At 42.7% G+C, this 18,968-nt stretch overlaps 1 protein-coding gene across 2 annotated transcripts in view; it reads right to left on the bottom strand.

Annotated features, from left to right (window-relative positions):
• LOC114140848 (nck-associated protein 5-like) overlaps nucleotides 1-18,968 on the bottom strand; it is a 136,906-nt gene that overhangs the window by 26,171 nt on the left and 91,767 nt on the right. For both annotated transcript variants that reach the window (XR_003594702.1, XM_028011108.1), the window contains exons 6-10: nucleotides 10,028-10,121; nucleotides 7,541-7,657; nucleotides 6,317-6,385; nucleotides 3,753-3,791; nucleotides 2,631-2,750 (exon numbers count right to left, since the gene is read on the bottom strand). Coding sequence is in view for 1 of the 2 variants with exons in the window: in XM_028011108.1 (XP_027866909.1) it covers nucleotides 2,631-2,750; nucleotides 3,753-3,791; nucleotides 6,317-6,385; nucleotides 7,541-7,657; nucleotides 10,028-10,121 (439 nt within the window). In the remaining variant the exon portion in view is untranslated. The remainder of the gene's footprint in view (nucleotides 1-2,630; nucleotides 2,751-3,752; nucleotides 3,792-6,316; nucleotides 6,386-7,540; nucleotides 7,658-10,027; nucleotides 10,122-18,968) is intronic.

An 18,968-nucleotide genomic window follows, 5' to 3' on the forward strand; every position in this document is an offset into this window, starting at 1 on the left:
CCAGGCTGGAAGCTAAGCTATTTTCTTTGGCTGTTTGTGTCTTCATATTAGACGGACGTCCAACAAAGACGTTACATCCTCCCCTATAGCTCTGTAGTTGGGACACCAGTCAAATAATAGAAGGGAGAACAGATAGATCCTCCGCAGGATGTCCCCGTCCGCGCCGACATGGACAGATTTAGCCGTTTTTAACAGATCTCCCACGCACAACGCAACTCATAATGAATGCAGCGACCATCCGCTGTAGCGTCACCGTATTATGATTAATACTTACAATAAATCCCCCGGCTGGTTTTGGGGAAAGTTGCTACTGATTTAAAGAAAAAAAAAGAAGAAAAAAAAAACAAGACAGTCACGAACTCGAGAACTTTGATCAGTCACTCACGTAAACAAACAACGTTATTCATTTTCTTTTTACCTGCCTGACGACGACGCGTGGCTAATTTATAGATGGCATCTCTGCCTTCGCAAGGAAAAGGGAAAAAAACAAATTGCGGTCTGAGCTGCACTCCATCATGTTTCTGTGGGTCTACACGCGTTTTCAGAGAGATTGGACTTCTTGGTGGTATCATCAATATTCCTCTGCGAGCCTTTTATATAACAGCTTCACTTAGCGCTGCTCCTCTCTGCTCAATAAAGTCACAGGAGGTAGCAAGGAACTGACAAATCCCTTTAAAACGCACTCACAGATTTTATTTCTTTCTTCTCTCTTGTCTTTACTCCATTTACTCTGTTTCTGCCTCTTCATAATTTGACCTTCTTGTCAGAGCCGGAGCCTCTCTGCTATCTCATCTCTCTCCATTTTCACTCCCCTGTCCTCTCTCTCTTATCTTCCCTACCCGTTTCCATCCTCACCTCTGTCTCCGTCTCCTCTTGTCTGACTGGAATGACAGCTCTTTTCTCCTCTTATTTCCATTGCTTTTTTTTTTTTTTTGTTCTTTTAATATGATCAGTAAATTGCCCTGCAGCAATTTTAACAATCATTTTGAAAGTGTCATTTTCTTCGGAGAGTGCCAGGTCTTTTTTCGTAAGCACACGTTTTGTCGGAGCGCTCATACGTACAGGGAGGATTTTTTACCATGAAGGACCACGAAGATGATCCATTTGAATCACAGCTATGGCCTACAGTGTGTTTGCCTCATAACCACTGGATTAAGCAAACAAACTGACTGTTTTCCTCCTTATAGTCCAGTGGACTCTGTTCTTCTGGGACCAAGACAGCAACATTTGTTCCATTTCCAACCGCTGTGGTTTTTTCTTGCTGCTCCGGTGTCCAACTAACCAAACCCTTTCAGTGGCCTGTTCCCCTCCTTCCCTGTGGGGGCGCTGCACCAAGAACCACTGAAGGAAACGACAAGAAAGCCTCTGAAGAAGACACTGAGCGCAACTTCCTTCTTCACCAAATTGAAACAAAAATGGAGCATCATCAGATTTTAGCGGTTGGAGGATTTCGCTTTTGTTTTTGGCTACAGAATATGAATTATTTCTCCTGCTAGCGCTAGGCTAGTGCATTTGTTTTGGTAGTATTTACCCAGAATGCTCTATGCTGTAGTTCACTTCCTGTTTTTGGAATGGTCTCCGGTCCGCCTAGTGTTCATACTTGCATTCAAAACACACCAGAGTTCACTTCAACCGGACCGAGACATGAGGTTTGTAGGAGGAACATAGTTAGATTTTTTTTTTTCCCGCATCACAGTCTGATTACGCAGCTCACAGCGTACTGGATTTGGATTAAAGCGGACTGAACAGGTCTGGTGTGAACACATCCGTAATGAGCCCACTTGGTTTTAGATGTGAATTAAACCTAAAGTTGATGTATTCGGTTTGTTATTAGAAATTTTAAGCTCTAATTTAAAAACTGGTCTTAAAACAGTTAAGACCTTTTGAGTTTGATGTTTTGTGAGAATATTCAAAGGCTGGGATGGGTAACCTGGGGCTGAAAAAGCAACTTATTTTGCTTTTGACTTGGGCTGGATCGGATTTTTTGTTAAATGCTAAGCCAGATGGGGCCCATATTGTTTGAACATGATCGGAAAATGGGCCCGATGTGGGACGATTGTCTGTAGATGACCAAAAACTGTTTTTCTTAACGTGTTCATAGTCAGTTCCAAGTTCTTGAAAGGATTGTTACAAGAGCTCATTTTCAGGTACAATAGGAGCCAATATATGCTGTAAATGAATTTAAAATGGGCCCCACATGGGTTTGTCCTTGGGTTACAGGCACACAGAAAACACAGCTTGTTTCACCAACTGGGTTTAGTCCACCTACATTGTGTAATAAACACGCTGACGCATCCAGAACTAGGTCCTGGTTTTAACGTGTCGAATCAAAGACTGAGTCAGATCCAGAGCTTTTCACCACAAAATAATTAGAAACAAAACAAGCTCCCTAAAAGGACATGGAGATGTTTTTTTTTTTTCTCCTGTTCCGCAGGAAATGGCCTGACTCAGATCTGATGACGTAGAAAAACCTCTGAGACTTGTATTTTCGTAAAGTGTCGGTGGAATGGATTATTTACACGAGGGAACATTTTTTTCTGAAAAGCTCTAATCTAGAAAGATTGTTTTATTAAAATGGATTTTCCTAAGTGTGCAGTGGAAGGTGACAGGCCAAGAGGAGCTGGTTTTACCTGGAGAAGCAGGTCTGAGGCGGGCTTGATCCTCTGCTGGAACAAAACGCTCAGCGCTCGATTCTGCTGCTCCAGGTCGAAGACTCTGGTTCTGAGCTTCAGACATTCCTCCCTCAGATCCTGACACACAAACAAACAGCCGGGTTTTTTAAGGCTCATAACTCTGATCACTGCTCTTCCAAAGACTAAAAACCTTCTCTCAGAAAAAGAGGGGAATGGAAAAACTAAGACATTTTTACATGTTTTAGCCGCAGAAACTCAAATTAGTACCACAAAAAAAAAAAAACAATTATTTGTGTTCATGGGGAAACAGAGATTTAAGGTCCTGTAACAAATAAAAGCGCCAATAGCCACATATTACTGTCTTTGACGCGATTCTCAATCAACATCACTTTTTTTTAAACATCATATTCTAATTCACTATTTAAGCGCAGTTTGATATATCTGCGTGTCCACACAGATGAACCTCCTGGCGCCATGATTAATTCGTAACAGGAAGTCAAAGTTGTTTTGAATCTGATTGGCTGACAGGTTTTAGCTTAGCTCTGCACTGCCCCCTATGGGTTAGGCATGTTTAAAAAAAAAAAAAAAAAACGCTCGGGGTGGATTGGAATGAAAACTTCTTGGATTTTTTTTTTTTTGTTGATAAAAGTTGTAGCTGAAAATGTGTTATATGAATAAAATTATCTTACCTTACCAAAGTCTTTTTGTATTTTTTTTTGTGTGTGTAAACAACACAGAATAGCAACAAAGACACACACACACACACACTCACCCTAATCCTACTACACCGGATCTATTACCTCAACATGCACCTGTCTTGTTCAACCAATGCAAGTTTCAGGTTTGATTTTTGTTTATTCTTCTTTTAAACAATGTGGCAGAGATATTCGTTTTTACAAAGGCCCGGATGTGTGTGCACAAAGTTTCACGTCCGTGTGTCTGAGTATTATGATTCATCTGTGAATATGTGATATCAAGCCTGACCAACCTAGAAATATAATAGAAATATTCATTGAGAAGGTTTGTATTTCTTGCGTTTTAATAAGTCAAAATCAGAGCGAGAGCTGAAATGTGCGGAGAGCTGCACTGAAACGAAGAACAGAAACATTTGAAACAGACCTTTTGTGTGAGAAGAGCTTGGACAACTTGGTTGGCAACCTTAAAGACAGAAGATAGAGAAAGATCAGCTTTAGCTTTATGCATGAATGACTCTCTGGCTTTAAATTTAAAGTAAGACCCAAACAGGCGTCATGTTTAGTTTTGTTCATGTGTTTGTGGTGCGTCGCTCCGGTGCAGCGGGTGCCTTCGCGTTCCCTCCCTGCCTGATGACCGTATCGACAGGCTGGCTGATGTACGGGCAGAGGCCTGACTGGATCAAGTGCTGTTGTTCCTCACGCCCTCGTGTAACTCAGACCACAAGGCCGATGGAGACGCAGCTCCCATTACCATCATCGATTGCTCATTAATAGCGTGTGAAGCCGCACTCCGGATTATTGAATGAGCAGAGAGCGGGGTAAACATGGAGATCAGTGTGTTAAGCGTTTCTGCAGCCAGAGGCTAGCAGAGGCAGTCGGGCATCACTCCCAGCCCTCCTCCTCCTCCTTTCATCCCAGTCCCTCGCTTCCTCCGGGGGAATCTGTGCGGCTTCCAGGACGAGCCACTCAACTCGTTCCTGCTGGACCTGCCGTCCCGCAGCGATCCAGAGTCTGCTGCGGCTCCCCCAGCTGCGCTTATCAGGCACTCTCAAATAACCAGCAGGCTCTGAAGGGCTATTGTTATGTAAACGACGGCTCCAGCTGCTCCGCCGACACACACTTATGGATATTAAACCTTCCCCATGTTCCCCGGAGCTGCGAAAAGTTACAAATGAGCTGCAGGAACAACGACAGGAAGGGTTGGTGCAGTTAATTTAGACCAAAGTTTTTACCGGCAGGCGCTGCCCGATTCTGATGCCAACCGTGTGGGCAGTTACCCAGAGCAGCATCAGAAATGGGAGGCGCACAAGATTAAAAACATATAACTTAGGTGTTGGTCGTCTGCTGAACAGGTTTTCTGTTGCTTTTTGCTTGCAAAAAAGCATAAAGCAACATGTGTGTGCGCACGTGCACACGATGGCGCTATATTCCTTATGACTTTGAAGAGATTTCAGTCAACGTCTCTTCTCTACTTTGACTGAACTGTGTTTGCTTATAGGCCAGGAGGACGAGGATCTCAGCAAGGGTGCCATTGATATGCCATAATCTGCACCAGAAAGGGTTCCCAGAAAAACCTACATTTATTTTTAAAATGTACTTTCTGAAACTAAAACACACAAAAAAATCAGTGCGACTGTGGCAATAACAACTATGAAAAATATCAACAATTATGCTAATTATGCTTCAGTATTTGAAAACAATGGCAACTACAGGGGTCCAACTAAATGCTGACTGCAGGATAAAGCTTTCTGCCTACTTTCCCCCTGGTGTTAAAGTTTAGACACGGTAGTACTGCATACTACCGGGTTTGGTGCAGTATGCAGATTGGGTCACTAGATGGCACTATATTCCGTATGTTGCACCTTTAAAATCAGTTTGAAAAATTGTTTTTCGTAACTTTACAGAGACATCATAAGAATCAACAGAAGGTGTTTATCTGACATCAGTTTTTGCCTGCAGACGCCTCTGATTTCTCTAAATCTTGAAAATCTTTAAAATGATTTATTTCTCAGTAACGGTGGTTTAAAGCCAACTGCAAAGTTCAGTTTAGTTTAGTTTGACCCACACAATGCCAGCCTCCATCTGCCCTCCTATTATCAAAGCACTGGCTGCAGTTTATAGATTGTGTGACTAGATGTCACCATCAGAAACGCTGCGCCTTCCAGATGAACTGACTGTTTCCACCTGTCTTCCGTAGGCACAGTAGTCTCAAGGAGACCAGGTTGTGGTTTGGATTCGTTGTAGTTTTCAGTTTATGCCACCAGATGCCACTCTTTGCCAACTCTGCAGATACGGAACGATAAACTGGATCGTATCTCTGTTATAAATTGTTCTTTGGTTTGTCGTCGTTGCAGATTCCGCCACGTTTTTCGCATGCTGAAAAAGATTGACTCTGCCAATAAAGGTTGCTTAGTCCTTTACGATTGACTACGGTGAAATTGTTGCAGTTTGCAGGTTTTACAGCTAGATGTCACTATGTTCCACTTTTAAAGGGACAGTGTCGTGTGAAATCAACTTTTTTAAGCTTATCATCATATTATAATGATATTCCTTTATAACATGCCTGAAGTGTTGCTTTGACTTTTCCATTCTCGTTTGAGAAATCCTTTAATCTCCATGGCAACGCCTGGTTGGCCATCGAGGCACAACTCCCCCTCAGGTGGCAGCAGATGGCAGTCTATTCTACTTGCTGCATCTTTAACACTGAATCAGGTCAAATCTGTAGGTGCACATTCTGCTCATTAAATTTAGATTTCACGCTGTTTGTCTCGTTCTAAACACAATACAAGGTCAAAGTGATTTGAAAACATGTCGTTTGCTGTTATAATATTTGAGGAATATGAGGCCGGTGTCTGTTTCAGCATGTGGATTCAGCATTCAGGCTGTCGTTTGGTGCCTGTGGCGGCAGTGCTCTACGGGGCCTCGTTGGCGGCCTCGTGTTGACCTCCGTGCAGCAGAACCCGGCCGGTGGAGCCGGTGGTGGCTTACCTCGTCCAGACAGCGCTCGTACTGCTCCCTCTGGCTCTCGTTCTCCAGGGCCAGGGTCGAGTTCTCCTCCTGAAACGACACGCTCGCTTTAGTTACACGGAGCAACGCGGGCAGCAATCAGAGGACGGCTTCCATAACAAAGGTCAGATGTCAACTTTGAACCGGGACGGCCAATAAAAAGCATTACCAAGTGCAACTGAGAGAAAGGTCAAGGGGACGGAAGTTATGATGGTGAACTTTTGTGCTGCGAGAGTTTGGATCTAATAAGAATATCTCCTTTGCTTGGCGAGCGGCGAGGCGGCGCGCTATTGATCTTCCAGAGTTTCCAATTTGTCAGAGGCAGGTGGCGCATTAGGAGCTGTCAGCCTGCTGCGCTCCGCTCGCCCTCTGCCCTTTCAGCACAACCCACCAGACCCTGCACGGAAACATGGAAAACGTAATTGGGGCCCAAAACGCTGACTAATTCAACCGTCGGAGTGTGGGGATTGGTTCTGGAGGCGGACTGATAAGTAATTAAACAACGCCTTGTTGTGTTAGCGCCTCTATTATTAGGAAACCCCTCACATCTCCCGCATTGTTACGGTTAGAACAGGAATCATCTTAAAACAACAGAGAGAGTGGATTTGTTCAGGCTGCTCACACACACCACCAGAAAGAGCAACCAGAACAACCAGAACCAGAACCACCAGTTGACAGGTTGAAATATCCAGCGGTAAATAAATAATCACCTTCCTCTTTAATTGTCACACTAGTTTGGGTATTTAGCCACTTTTAGCCACATGTTAGCTCTAAAAGCTTCTCAGCTATAAGTGTTCTCCATAAACAATGACATCACAACTCTGAGTAGAGGTATTTTGGACCAATCACAAGCTGCCTTTTTGCCCTCTCATGTATTTCATGTGGATGTTATCGCCCCCCCCCTGCTGGCCTAGCATGGAAATACCAGCATTTTTTTTTTTTTTTTTTTTACAATTTTCACAGAACTAAAACAAAAACTTTTTTCCTTATTAATAAATAAAAATCAACTTTAAAAATAACCCAGAGCAGTATCCGCGTTCAGTGTTTATCAACAATCTTATCTTTAATTGTTTAGTTTCAGTAATATCCTTCTCAAAAATGAAAGGTATGAAAATAGCATATTTCAGTCCTACATTTAAATTGAAATTAATTCTATTTTTTAATTAAAATTGATTTTTTTCCCCCCCTCATAGAATAAAATCTCACCTCCAGGGCCTGGAGGCGCTCCAGAAGAGGAATGGTTCTGTCCTCCTGGTCCACTGGAGGCACGTCGCTCTCTGCCGGGTCGTCGCTCTGTTTCTGTTCCTCCTCTGACAGTTTGTCCTGCAGAGACGGGACACAGGAAGCAGTTTGACCTCACTTCCTCCATCTACACATCAGAGTTTCCCCAGTGTCAACCTCTTCTCGGGTTAATCTGAAAATACGGAATATTAAAACAATACATAAAGATGAGACAGACACTTCTATGTTCATAAAATTGTGTGCGCCATTCTAACATGCTGAATCCATAGCGGTTCTGTAAAATGGCCGACTTCAGTTTCCCCAAAACACTGCATACATAGCCGCTCCCAAGTGGGCGGAGCTTGTCGCTCCAACGCCTGAATAAGATGCCGACGTTTCCTCTGATTGGCTGATAGATGATGAGCGCTAGCGCCATGGCTGAATTATGTGTTTACCTCTGCCACCGCCATGATTTTTAATAATTTATTAAGTGACTTTCTCATTTAATATAAACACCACAATTGCAATATTGTGTTGTTTTTTTTACATTGGCAGAATATGGAAAAAGCTCTGCATACATTTATAATGGAAACGTTGGTAGTGAGAGCTTCGTTAAGGCGTCCCTTGATGCACCAATGTATGAACAACGCAGACGCCCCCTAGTGGTGCAGCTAACAACACGTTTTATTTCCCTCCCTGGTCCCCATATTTTTGGCGCGTCTGTTTCCTGGTAGGACACAGCGTCTGAGGGGCGGGGCTTAAGGTGAACGTGATGGGAACCTCTTTTAACTGCTTGCTATGTTAGCTTAATTTCTTCTCCTTCTGACTCCTTCATCATTATGAGTGTCTAATATTTAGATTTTGGCTTTCCATTCATTTTCAAAGGAAAGTTTTGCCTGCAGGGTTTTTATTTTTGTTGTTTTGGAGCTATAACTAAAGGAATTTTTAGGCTAAAGTAAAAAAAATAAAAAAAACCTAGCCTGGAGCTTAACAAAAGTAATACGTTTCCACTTTCTTTCAGCTGTGTTCATTTGCATTTTAATTCTTTAAAGCACTTATTTGTCTTTTATGTTTAATTCTTAGCCAACCCCGTAGAGATCAAAGGTTTGTCACAGATTATTAAAGCAGGCCATAAACCCATGGCTATCAAATATGGTAAATAAAGGACATATTGTTTTTCCTTCAATTTTTAACCGTTTCAATCCATAATGTGTATATATATGATTTGTCTTCGACCATAAAATATTTGAAAAATAAAACTGTGGCTCAGCCCTTAAACTTTTTAATCAAAACAAATACCAATAACTACAATGAATTTTTGCAGCTTTTTTCATTTTGTTAACTTTATTGAGTCAGATGTAAAGCAGGTATGTGGCCATGACTCGTACCGGTGCTTCCTACCTGAGCTCCACCAGTCAGCTGTCTGGTATCTCTAGTTAATGTGCTGCAGAGCCGATGGATCGCGCTTCGCGGTGCTGATAGATGGCTGCGCTCATCTGAATCCAAACGCTGCTCACTCTTAATGGGAACTTTGTTTTCGCTCTGATTCAATCTCATCCAAACGCACATTAGCTTTTCAATCTTGTTGAATTCCATCAGCCGCTCGCATCCGCAGCCATACTTTACAGCTTTGATTTGTCTTCAGTTGGGCGACGTCCGCTCGGCCCCGGCGGACGCTGTGGTAATAATCCGCAGCGAGTCGTGGCGCGTGGAGGGGGCCGCGCGCTGCCCTTTCCACTTATTGAGTTAGTCTGCTGGATACACACAGGGCCGCAGCGGCGGGGACACGTCCCGGCGCTAAACACCCGCTGGGAGTAGAATAAACGGCGACCATGTTTATTCACTCTGACAGTTTGATCGCAGGAGGAAAGTTTGTTTACAAACTGCACAAACGGATGGAAAATTAATATCTGATCACCTTTAAACAGTCCCGAAACAGGAGTTCACGATTGTTTATGTGCTTTTCTGCAATCAGAATCACAATTTTTTGGGCCCCCCTTTTAGAAATTGAGCCCCCCCAAAAAATCCACATTAAAATCAATGTTTTTGTGGAAAATTTGCGTTTACACATTGACATGAAAAATGCAAGAATGTGTTGATTTTGCGTTAATTTCTGCCAAAAAACCCCCAAACAAAACAAAACTAGAGGGCTTGATTAAATGTTAGCAAAACTAATTATTTATTCTTACATATAACACTTTTTTCAAATGGTAACCTTAATGTGTGAAGGTTTATACAACATAAAATGAAAAAAACAAAACAAAACATTGGTCCTTTTCAAAGTAAAGGGTGGTAACATTATTCACACTCAGGGAACCACAGGCTCTGATGTAAGCCCGATTACAGAATGCTGCTGCCAGCAGGGCAGAACTTGTTAATGAAATCCTTTGAAAGATGTTTGTGTTTTCAAACCATATTGAAGGAGAACTTTGAGCTCCCAGGAAGGTTTTCCAGAGCAGAAACGTGGCCCACCTTGTAGGCCTTCATGATGTCCTCCGTGTCCACAGCGCTCTGCTCCAGGACGCCACCCTGGTTCTGCAGCAGCGACCGCACCGTCTCTTCCATCCTGCACACAGCACAGAGGAAAGGGTGCTTTTTCACTGAGGAAACAACACAGTAAATATTTTTTTTATATATCTCATGTCACTCGGGGTTCACTGCTTTAAAATGTGAGGAGAAAAGCAGGAGATGTCAAATAATGCTCTTGTTTTTGGCAGCTAGCTCGCCCTGGGGCGTTCAGGTAACTTAACACAACGTCAGAATGGCAAACAATCAGCAATGACCTTCATGGCTATCCTATATGTCACAAAACAAGTGAGCGAAGTCAGACAGATAACAATTCCTTCATTTAACCCCTTACTAGGTGCTAATTAGCTTCATACCAGGAACTTCTGATATATCTGAATACTAAAAGTGTTGGTTGATGCATCTGCCTCTCATACTAAGATTGATATCATATATGCTTTGATACCATCTACTGTTCGGAATGAGAACTACACGTTGTTCATGGAAGATTAAGCGTACAAATGGCCGACTGAATAAACTGAATATTCCAAACCCTCAGCTTTGCAGTGCTATAAAATATATTCAGGATGACAAATATTTTCTGGATATGATATAATAAAATAAATAACATACTCTCAAAATTCCGATAAAAGGACAAAAGCTTCTAGGACGGAGCAGTAACGGGATTTTTCAGTGTTTTAGCTGTAGCTGAAATTCTGTAAGATAGCAAGAGTAAATAAATGTTCCAAAACATTTATTCTGACTCAGCTTCAAAATCTTGCTTGACCATCAACAAAATAATCAGAATACCAAAGCTGAACAGTCTGTTTCAGTCCTTAATTGCCTGCTGGATCAAATTAGCATCATAGCTAAATTTACACCAATGGGAAATGCAAAGTTTAAAATGATAACCCCTTAATAGTGAGAACAAAACCAGAAGTAGTACATTTTTTTTGTGAAACTAGATATAAATTCAGGTGTTAAAGTGTTAAGAGAGAAATTAACATGCGGTAAGAATAAAAAACAAAAACGTTCCATATCATACTGCAGTTAGCCTGTAGCTAACATAATATGGAGCTCTGCTAACCCTAACAAACTACTGGAGTATATTTTCCCCCTTTGCATGACTAATAATTAAAGCAGAATCAAGGCATATTAGAGATACTTTTCACTGTCAATAATTCAGTCCTCATGCTCTTGCGTAACTTTTGAAACGTTTCAGACTTCAGCCCAGAGGAAGGTGGACGTTATGGTTGATATTTTGAGGTTCTTTGAGGTTGTGTAGACGATTGTTTTTGAGTGAGTCTTTTGAACGAGTTTGAACTGGTTGCGTTGTTTTCTTTATGATGGAAATCCAGTGTCTGATATGACGTGAAGATGAAAGCGCGAGCAGATCCAGCGTGACAGAGTGGAGGCTAAACTCTGGGCTGAAATCTCCTGAAATGAGAGCAGAGTCGAACCTCTCTCAGGCGTTTGTTGTCTGAAATGGCTCTTCCCTCAGGTGGGATTCTCTCTTTTATATTTTCATAAGCGCGTCCACATCAACTCGCACATGGCAAGCGTGGAAACAGAGAACGGCGCCGCTTTTGGACCGCTTCGCTTGCCACGAGGAGCACATATGCTCCACTTCACGGCTTGTTGGACCATTTGTTTTTTTTTTTTTATTGTTTGTAGGTGCAAGTCCACCGCATATGTGGCTGCTGATGGGCTTCGAATTAAGGGCAATCACAGCGGCAAACGCGAAGCGAGTAACCTTGAGCTTCAAGGCCTGATCAGCTCAAAAACAATCTCTGCTGCTAACGCTGCGGGCTGCATGCAAAACAGACGCGTGGCTCCGCCGCCGTTCGCCTGCCAAGCGCCGCAGCATCAGATCATCTCCGCTTGATAAAGCTGGACACATTCGAAGGGGGACGACGGGATCACTCTGGGGGCCGTTACAGCAGAAGGAACGTCCTTACCGGAAGAAAGGGATCTTAATTTCTCTGTTTTTAGGTGTTTCTTAATTATTCAACAACACAAGGCTCATGATTTGTGAAACAAAGTGACATTTGGCACGGACAATCTGGTTGTTTTAAGTGGATTAAAGTTAAACGTAGCGCCTAAGAAAGGGGACCAAGAGTTGACATTTTAAAATGAGATAGATTTTGTTAGGGTTTCTCTATTGCTAATCTAGAATTAAACCTGGTAAATATCAAAGAAAACCCTAAAATGTTATCAATTATGTTAGATTATTGATATTGAGTTTTTCAGATGAAGAGAGTAGACATCCAAGCGTATTAAAAATGTACCTTGGTGCTGAAAACCAAATAAAAAAACACACATTGTGATTAATCCATACGTGATAAACAGAAATAGTAATGACAAAAAAAAACTTCGATCGTTAGCCACTTCCTTTAAGCAACCAGTGCACAATAAGCGGTCCAGCTTTTATGTAACCGTTTATGAAACTTTTATCAATGCTTAGCAGACATTTTAAAATTAAACATGTAAAAAGACTGGCCAGATTTTGTTCAGCTTGAAAAACAATGCAAAAAATGATTATATGTGACTTTACAAATCACCCTAACCCTTTCCACCCCATTACAAACATACCAAATAGATGTAAATGTTTAGTTTAACGGTGGTGGACGCTGGGTGTGAGTTAGTGGGCGAAACCGTCGAAGGCAGGCAGGATGTAGCGATATGCCCACCATCTGTCCAGGCTGAGCGATAAAGCCGGCGTATTCAGGCCTCTAGCTGCTGACCGCACCGTCAAGGAGCTTTAAACACTGGCCTTAATCAGAACAACTTATAGCGCAAGGAAGACCTGGACATACAGAGCCCTTAAGGCCTGAGACTCTGACCCCAGGTCAAGGATTTGAGGACAGGCCTGATCAGTATTGCAGGTAGGAATCGCGGACAAACTGAGGGCGTACAGGAAGGTGATCGCCCACAGATAAATCTCCAGCTTGATCCTTCTGCTGCCATCCAACTTTTAATTCCCTTTCTCTGTGTCTGTATTGTGAAAACAGTCCAACCTGTTGCGACTGGTACTTCCTCACAACTCATTTTCTACAGTGCTTAATATTTCTGATAATCTGATCTGCTGAAATTAAGGTAGAACCTGGCGACAGGGGTAATGTGAGATAGGTGCATGATTAATGTGGAAAAAGGGGGCCAATGAAAGGGGGCCAATGAAACCGAGATGAGAGAAAATATCATTAAACCAGCCAACAGATGGAGTCAGAGTGAGTCTAATGCTGCGGAGTAAAAACACCTCACACACCAGAGTAGCAATGAATGTGGAATTAAGTGGGTGAATGTGTGTGGCCCGCGCATGCCCGACTACCTGCAGACAAACTTCCTTGGCGACCTTCAAGTCACTAAGAGGCGGGGCGGGAAGAAACTTCCACCCCTGCTGAACGGGAGGAAATGGTCCGGTGTTTTCGTTCCAGCGCCCCTGAAAGAGCTCCCGTTTTCCGAAAGATCCGCTTCATCTTTCCAAAGTTCCAAAGCCTCCAAAGTTCCCCGCCGACCGACGTACGAGATCTCGGCGGACCGGTTTGTGTCCATTTGAAGGCTGGGGGAGAGCACTTAGGGGCACTCTGAAACGCAGATGTGATGGTGATGGACTGGAGAGACTGAAAAAAAACTGACTTTGCATTCTGCTCAGCGTCGTCATAGAAAAGGAATCCTTTTCATAGTTTAAATAAATGCCTTAGCATATTAGCAAATTGATTTCCTAGCTCGATGAGAACGTCAGAAAAATAAAGTTCTTGGGCGCCAATCACACCTGATATTCGGAAAGACCCGATGCGATGCAAATCCAAGTGAATTTGCATAAATACTCCCTTAAATGTGATGTAAATTCATTATAAAACACACAAAAATACATCAATTCCAGTTCCCAGAGAGATAAATCTCATTAGGGCCGCCACTGGACGAGCTCCCGTAAAACATCCCTGAAGATAAACTCTGTAATTTGTCATTACTGTAAATCCAGCTCCATTTAACCCTATTTACATGGACAACACCCCGTGCTAAATGCTTATGATGGATGGGAAATAACTCTCGGATGACACAAGCATCACTTAATGTTAAAACAGTCTTTCTCGGAGTGGAAGGATGATTTATCACAAACCGAGCCAAGGAAATACTGAGTGCATCACTGAGGGAAGAAGAGGGCAAGTAAAAGACGTAGGAGAGAGCGTGTTGAGGTGAAAGCCAGTTCTCACTCTTTTGACCTCTGAGCCACCCCGGCTGAATTCCAAACATCCGTCAGCAGTTCAGAAAATGCAATTAAGGGCCCGATCAATCGCCAGCCGCAGGACTATGATGATCTTCAGAGAAACTCTTCATCTCGTATGCAGGTGAACGCAAATGTGGAACACGCCCGGGCACCTGGAGTTTGCTCAGGAAATTGCAACAGCTCTTGGGTAAACTCCTTTTTCCGAAGAGTTCTGGACGTTACCCAGAGAAGTTGAAAAATCCTTACCCCATTTTGACTTTGCCTCCATGTTTACCTCCTCCGTTCCTCTTGAAGAAAGCCAGCAGTGCGGTGCAAACGTCCCTGAGCTCCATGCGGGCGGCCAGGCAGCCGGCTCTCACGCTGACCTAGTCCCTGCTGTTGAAAAGTGGGTCTCCTGGCAAACAAATAGGCCAGTGTGGTCATCATATAAGCCTGAGTGCTTTCCCGCTCAATCGACAGCACGGCCAGGTTGCCGAGTCCGATCCTCTGCTCTCATTTTCTCCTCGCTGCATTTCGGCGTGTCATTGTCCAGCGCCGTGCCGAGCAGAGACGGCGTTCTGGCAGGCAGGTACTTTCCCACATGGCCCACGCTAAGCCCTCTCTGAAGGAGAGAGGCCCCCTGCCAGGAGGCAAGCCAGCACTCTAGAGACCTGATGTAAAATCCTTGCATGGGCGAGGGAAGACCCGGGATGAGGAGATCCACCCTTGTTTTGTCAGCTGGAGTGTGTGTGCGCACAGGCGTGTGTGCCGGTGATTAAAGAGACTTTGGCTTTGAGGAAATCCACACTTTCTGTGCAAGGAAAGCATGGACAGATTGCCGGTCTCTGTGGGCTCGTCTTTGCAAATGTGCACCGTTTAGAGGCAGAGTGCCTTTTCTCACATTTATTTTGAGCAAACACAAAGTGAAGTTTTCAAATGATGATTCCAATAATTGAGGCAAAAACACCAACCAAAGCAACCAGGTGATTAAGTAGCTGCTCCATAAACCCGATGGCTTGTAATGTGATACTTTACAACAACTGCCATCAAGCATTTGCAACAACTGGCAGAGAGCCGTTTGCATCAATCACTTCTCAATTGTTTTTGAGATTCTTTTTGCCTACTTCATGTTGTCACACATGTTCTGTTTAATTGATTTCCTGTTTCCACAAGTCTGACAGTCATCAGGCCTGGTAGGGCTAATGACATTTCACCGAGAAATCCAAAAAATGTGGTTAAATTACCATGTACTTCTTTGCATAGGGTCGGTTTGGAAGCGCCCAAGCTATCGTTTTGTATCTCCATCAAATTAGTTTTATGTAAGCATTGAGTTGAGTTTTACAGCTTGCTCCCATCATTGCTTGGCAACCTCTGCACTGCATCTTATTCTGGAGTCACTCATGAATTTTTCATGTAGGACCAAGAACGCGGCTGTTTCTTGAATTGTTGCCCACAAATTCCTGAAGGAAACCTGAATTTGCTTCACTTCCCCTGCTCTGTCAGGGGCTCAGGTTCAACAAAACCTTCTAATCAGATTTGACAGGTGAACAATTGCAATCTGCTAAGCAGGGGAAGCGATAGGGAGAACAATCCCCCAGTTGAAACAAGGTCAACCCGGGGACCTCGCGTGACTGCTCCAATGACCACAGCAATCTTCTTACCCCAACTCAACAAACTGTCCGTTTCAGCACAGAAATATTCCATTCTCCTATCCTGACTCCCTTCCAGCAAATCGCTTATGTACGCCCACCGGCTGATTGCTTAACCCAATGCTAAGCCACTCTTATCCTCTTAGAGCTGTTTTGCAGCAAAACATGTTGGAGACCCTTGCTCAGACGTGACCTAAATCAATGAGAGCAACGAACGCAGCGGGGGCTGGACCGGAGGCGTTCGGTGAAAGGTTTGCTTCATTCCAGAGCTGTAAAAGTCAAGCACATCAGTCAAGGGTGTTAATGCAGAGTAACATTACAAAAGGTCCGTGACCTTGTGACCGCTGACCCCCGCCGGAGACCTCTAATCTTCACAACAAGTCACACATACAGATCAGGAGCATTTAGCATGCTCTGACCGCCATATTTCTTAACAATACCATGCAGAAAGTCTTCAAGTAAACATAATGAAATCACCTTTTTTATGTCACATTCCTCTCAAAATAACTATGGAGAGACTCCAGCATTTGGGGAGACTTACAGTAGTCAGAGTTCAACCTCTGGCTAAAGGAAGGCATTAGAGAGGCAAGGAAGCATTTTGGTCCTCAGAAGTATCCCGTAAAGTTTTCCATCAGTGACTAACAGCCATGTGCGTCCCACATGGGAGAAAGATATACAGCACTTCCCAGGGAGGAACCTCAGTCATGGTGACAGCAGGAGCCCAACACTTGGTTTTCAAAGCGGGGTCAAGACGGGGAGCAGCGGTGGTGATTATGGTTGGACCCGAACATGAGGTATTAGGATACTCAGACGTGCTGGTAGCTTTGATGTGATGCATTTTCTTTTCTGTATTTGGGTCTTGGCATTAACACCAACAGTCAATCTGCAACTCTCAACCAAATAATTAGTTGTGAATCGCAGAAGGAACTTGATAAAACCCAGTAAGACTGTGTCTGATCAAATCACCTACCGGCCCATGAAGGCTGCAGCTTTCTAACAACATTCAAAATCCAGATCAAAAATATGCATCACTATGACTTGAGTCACAGGAGTGAGTAGTCTTTGCTGTCTTCCCATCCAAATTCTAACAACATTTGTAAGATGATGCTAACGTTAGCGTTCGCTCAGTTTTATGAAAATATACCAGCTTGACTCCAGGGGGCACCAAGACTTGGGCTTCTGATCATCTTTGGGATGAAAGAGAGGACTGTTAACAAAACTTAACACATTTATTTGCACTATTCTAATATTCAGGGGGTTGGCTGGACAGGCAGTGAGTAAGTCATGGACTTTCAAACTGCTTTGCTCTAAATAATAGAAAACACCTAAACGTATAAACACAGCAGCTTCACAAAGATCATCTTCTTTCTTAAATTCAGGTTTATGAATGCATATAAATGTGCCTGGTTAAGAGGGTCTGTAGCGGGTAACATAATTCTAGCTTGACTGTCCAGCTTGTAGTATGTCAGTTTACCTCTTCCATTCCTATACATATACATATTTATATAAACATAGCACACTGCCTGAAAGGGCCAGAGAAAAGCTAGATAATTTAAGGGGAAAGCAATACTCTCCACTTCCTCCCCTTGGTGACACCACGGCAGTCCAACCATTAAGCTAACACTTTACTAGCATGTTTCCTACTACCTTTCCTAAATTCATTCTGAAATACATGTTATGCCTGTATGAGTTTTGGACTCTTGGTTCAGGAGGGGCGAGTTAGAACATGCTAACAAGGTCTTGGGCCCCAGTTTCCCCTCTTGATAATACCACTTTAGCCTGACTCCCATGCTAGCAGTTTGTTAGCCTAGTCCTAATGCCTTAGCTAAAGTTATGCCATTGAAAATATAATAAAAACATTACTGTCCAGGAAAGAGAGGTTGGCCTAATAGACAAAACAAATTATTAGAAAGGACCCAAACTCCCCCTTGTTTAATCATGGTTTCATGTAGCGTGGCTGTTAATATAGCCATTTTTAACCTCTTAGAACATTAATAATATCGACTTTACAAGATTTCTGGAGCTTTTTTTTTTAAATAATCTGATCTCCATTTTTTTTTATCTCGCCTTGTGACAGATCTTCATTAACATTATTTATACCTAAATATTTTCTTTTTTAGGTAAAAAATCACATTTAGCTAAAGACATTTGCTCTAATACAAAACTAATTTAAAAATCCAACAGAAACTAAAGCATTTGTCTGAAACACAATCAGTCTGTAAAAATTAATGCTTGTACCAGAAGAGCTGTAAATGCAAAATTCAGGCAAAAATATTATAATTATTGATTGGAAAACATATAAATCTAGCATACAGTTTCATACGCTTCATAATGAAGGATAGCTCTTTCAATTTTCTTTGGTAAATTGCATCATGAGACAAAAATAGAGACAAGAAGAAACTTGGGAGATTCATTGTTAAAGTGACCCTTGAATTACCAAACACAAACTCTCCGTATTTTCTGTAGCTTTCAAACAACGCCAGCGGAGTATTACTCTGTTGATACAATATAGCTCATAAGAGCTGCTGTATATGTTCCAACCTAAGCATCTGTTAGGAAAAGCAAATCTATGTTGACCATTAGGTCAGTAACATGTTTTTTCCGCTTCAGGCAACAATCTGTGAGCACCAGTTAGTTATATAAGCTTGATGAAACAGGCAAATTGCCCTGGTATGTGGCTGGCTGCCCTACTTCCACAGAAGCTTGTAATCTGACCTCTGACAGCAGCCTTGCAAACATCACATCCAGTGTGTTTAATCCAAGGCGGAAGTTGGAGCGCTTGAGCAAGCATTAGTGGCACAACTAAATGTCAGAAAGAGTTCAACACAAACCTAGTGAATGATTGCTCTCAAAGTAAAACTTAGGGATTGATGTTAAAGCTGTTGATAAGATATAATTCCCAGCTCAAAATCAAGGTAGAAACCAGTCTAAAATGGTGTCAAGAAAATCCGAGCTCATCCCACTTCCCCATGCTGGAGATTTTAGTTTAACAGTAATAATAAATAAAGTTATCTTTAAAATGAATCACTCAAGTGACATCAAGGCCCAACAT

The sequence above is a fragment of the Xiphophorus couchianus genome, chromosome 24 (assembly GCF_001444195.1).
Source record: "Xiphophorus couchianus chromosome 24, X_couchianus-1.0, whole genome shotgun sequence".
NCBI lineage: Eukaryota > Metazoa > Chordata > Actinopteri > Cyprinodontiformes > Poeciliidae > Xiphophorus > Xiphophorus couchianus.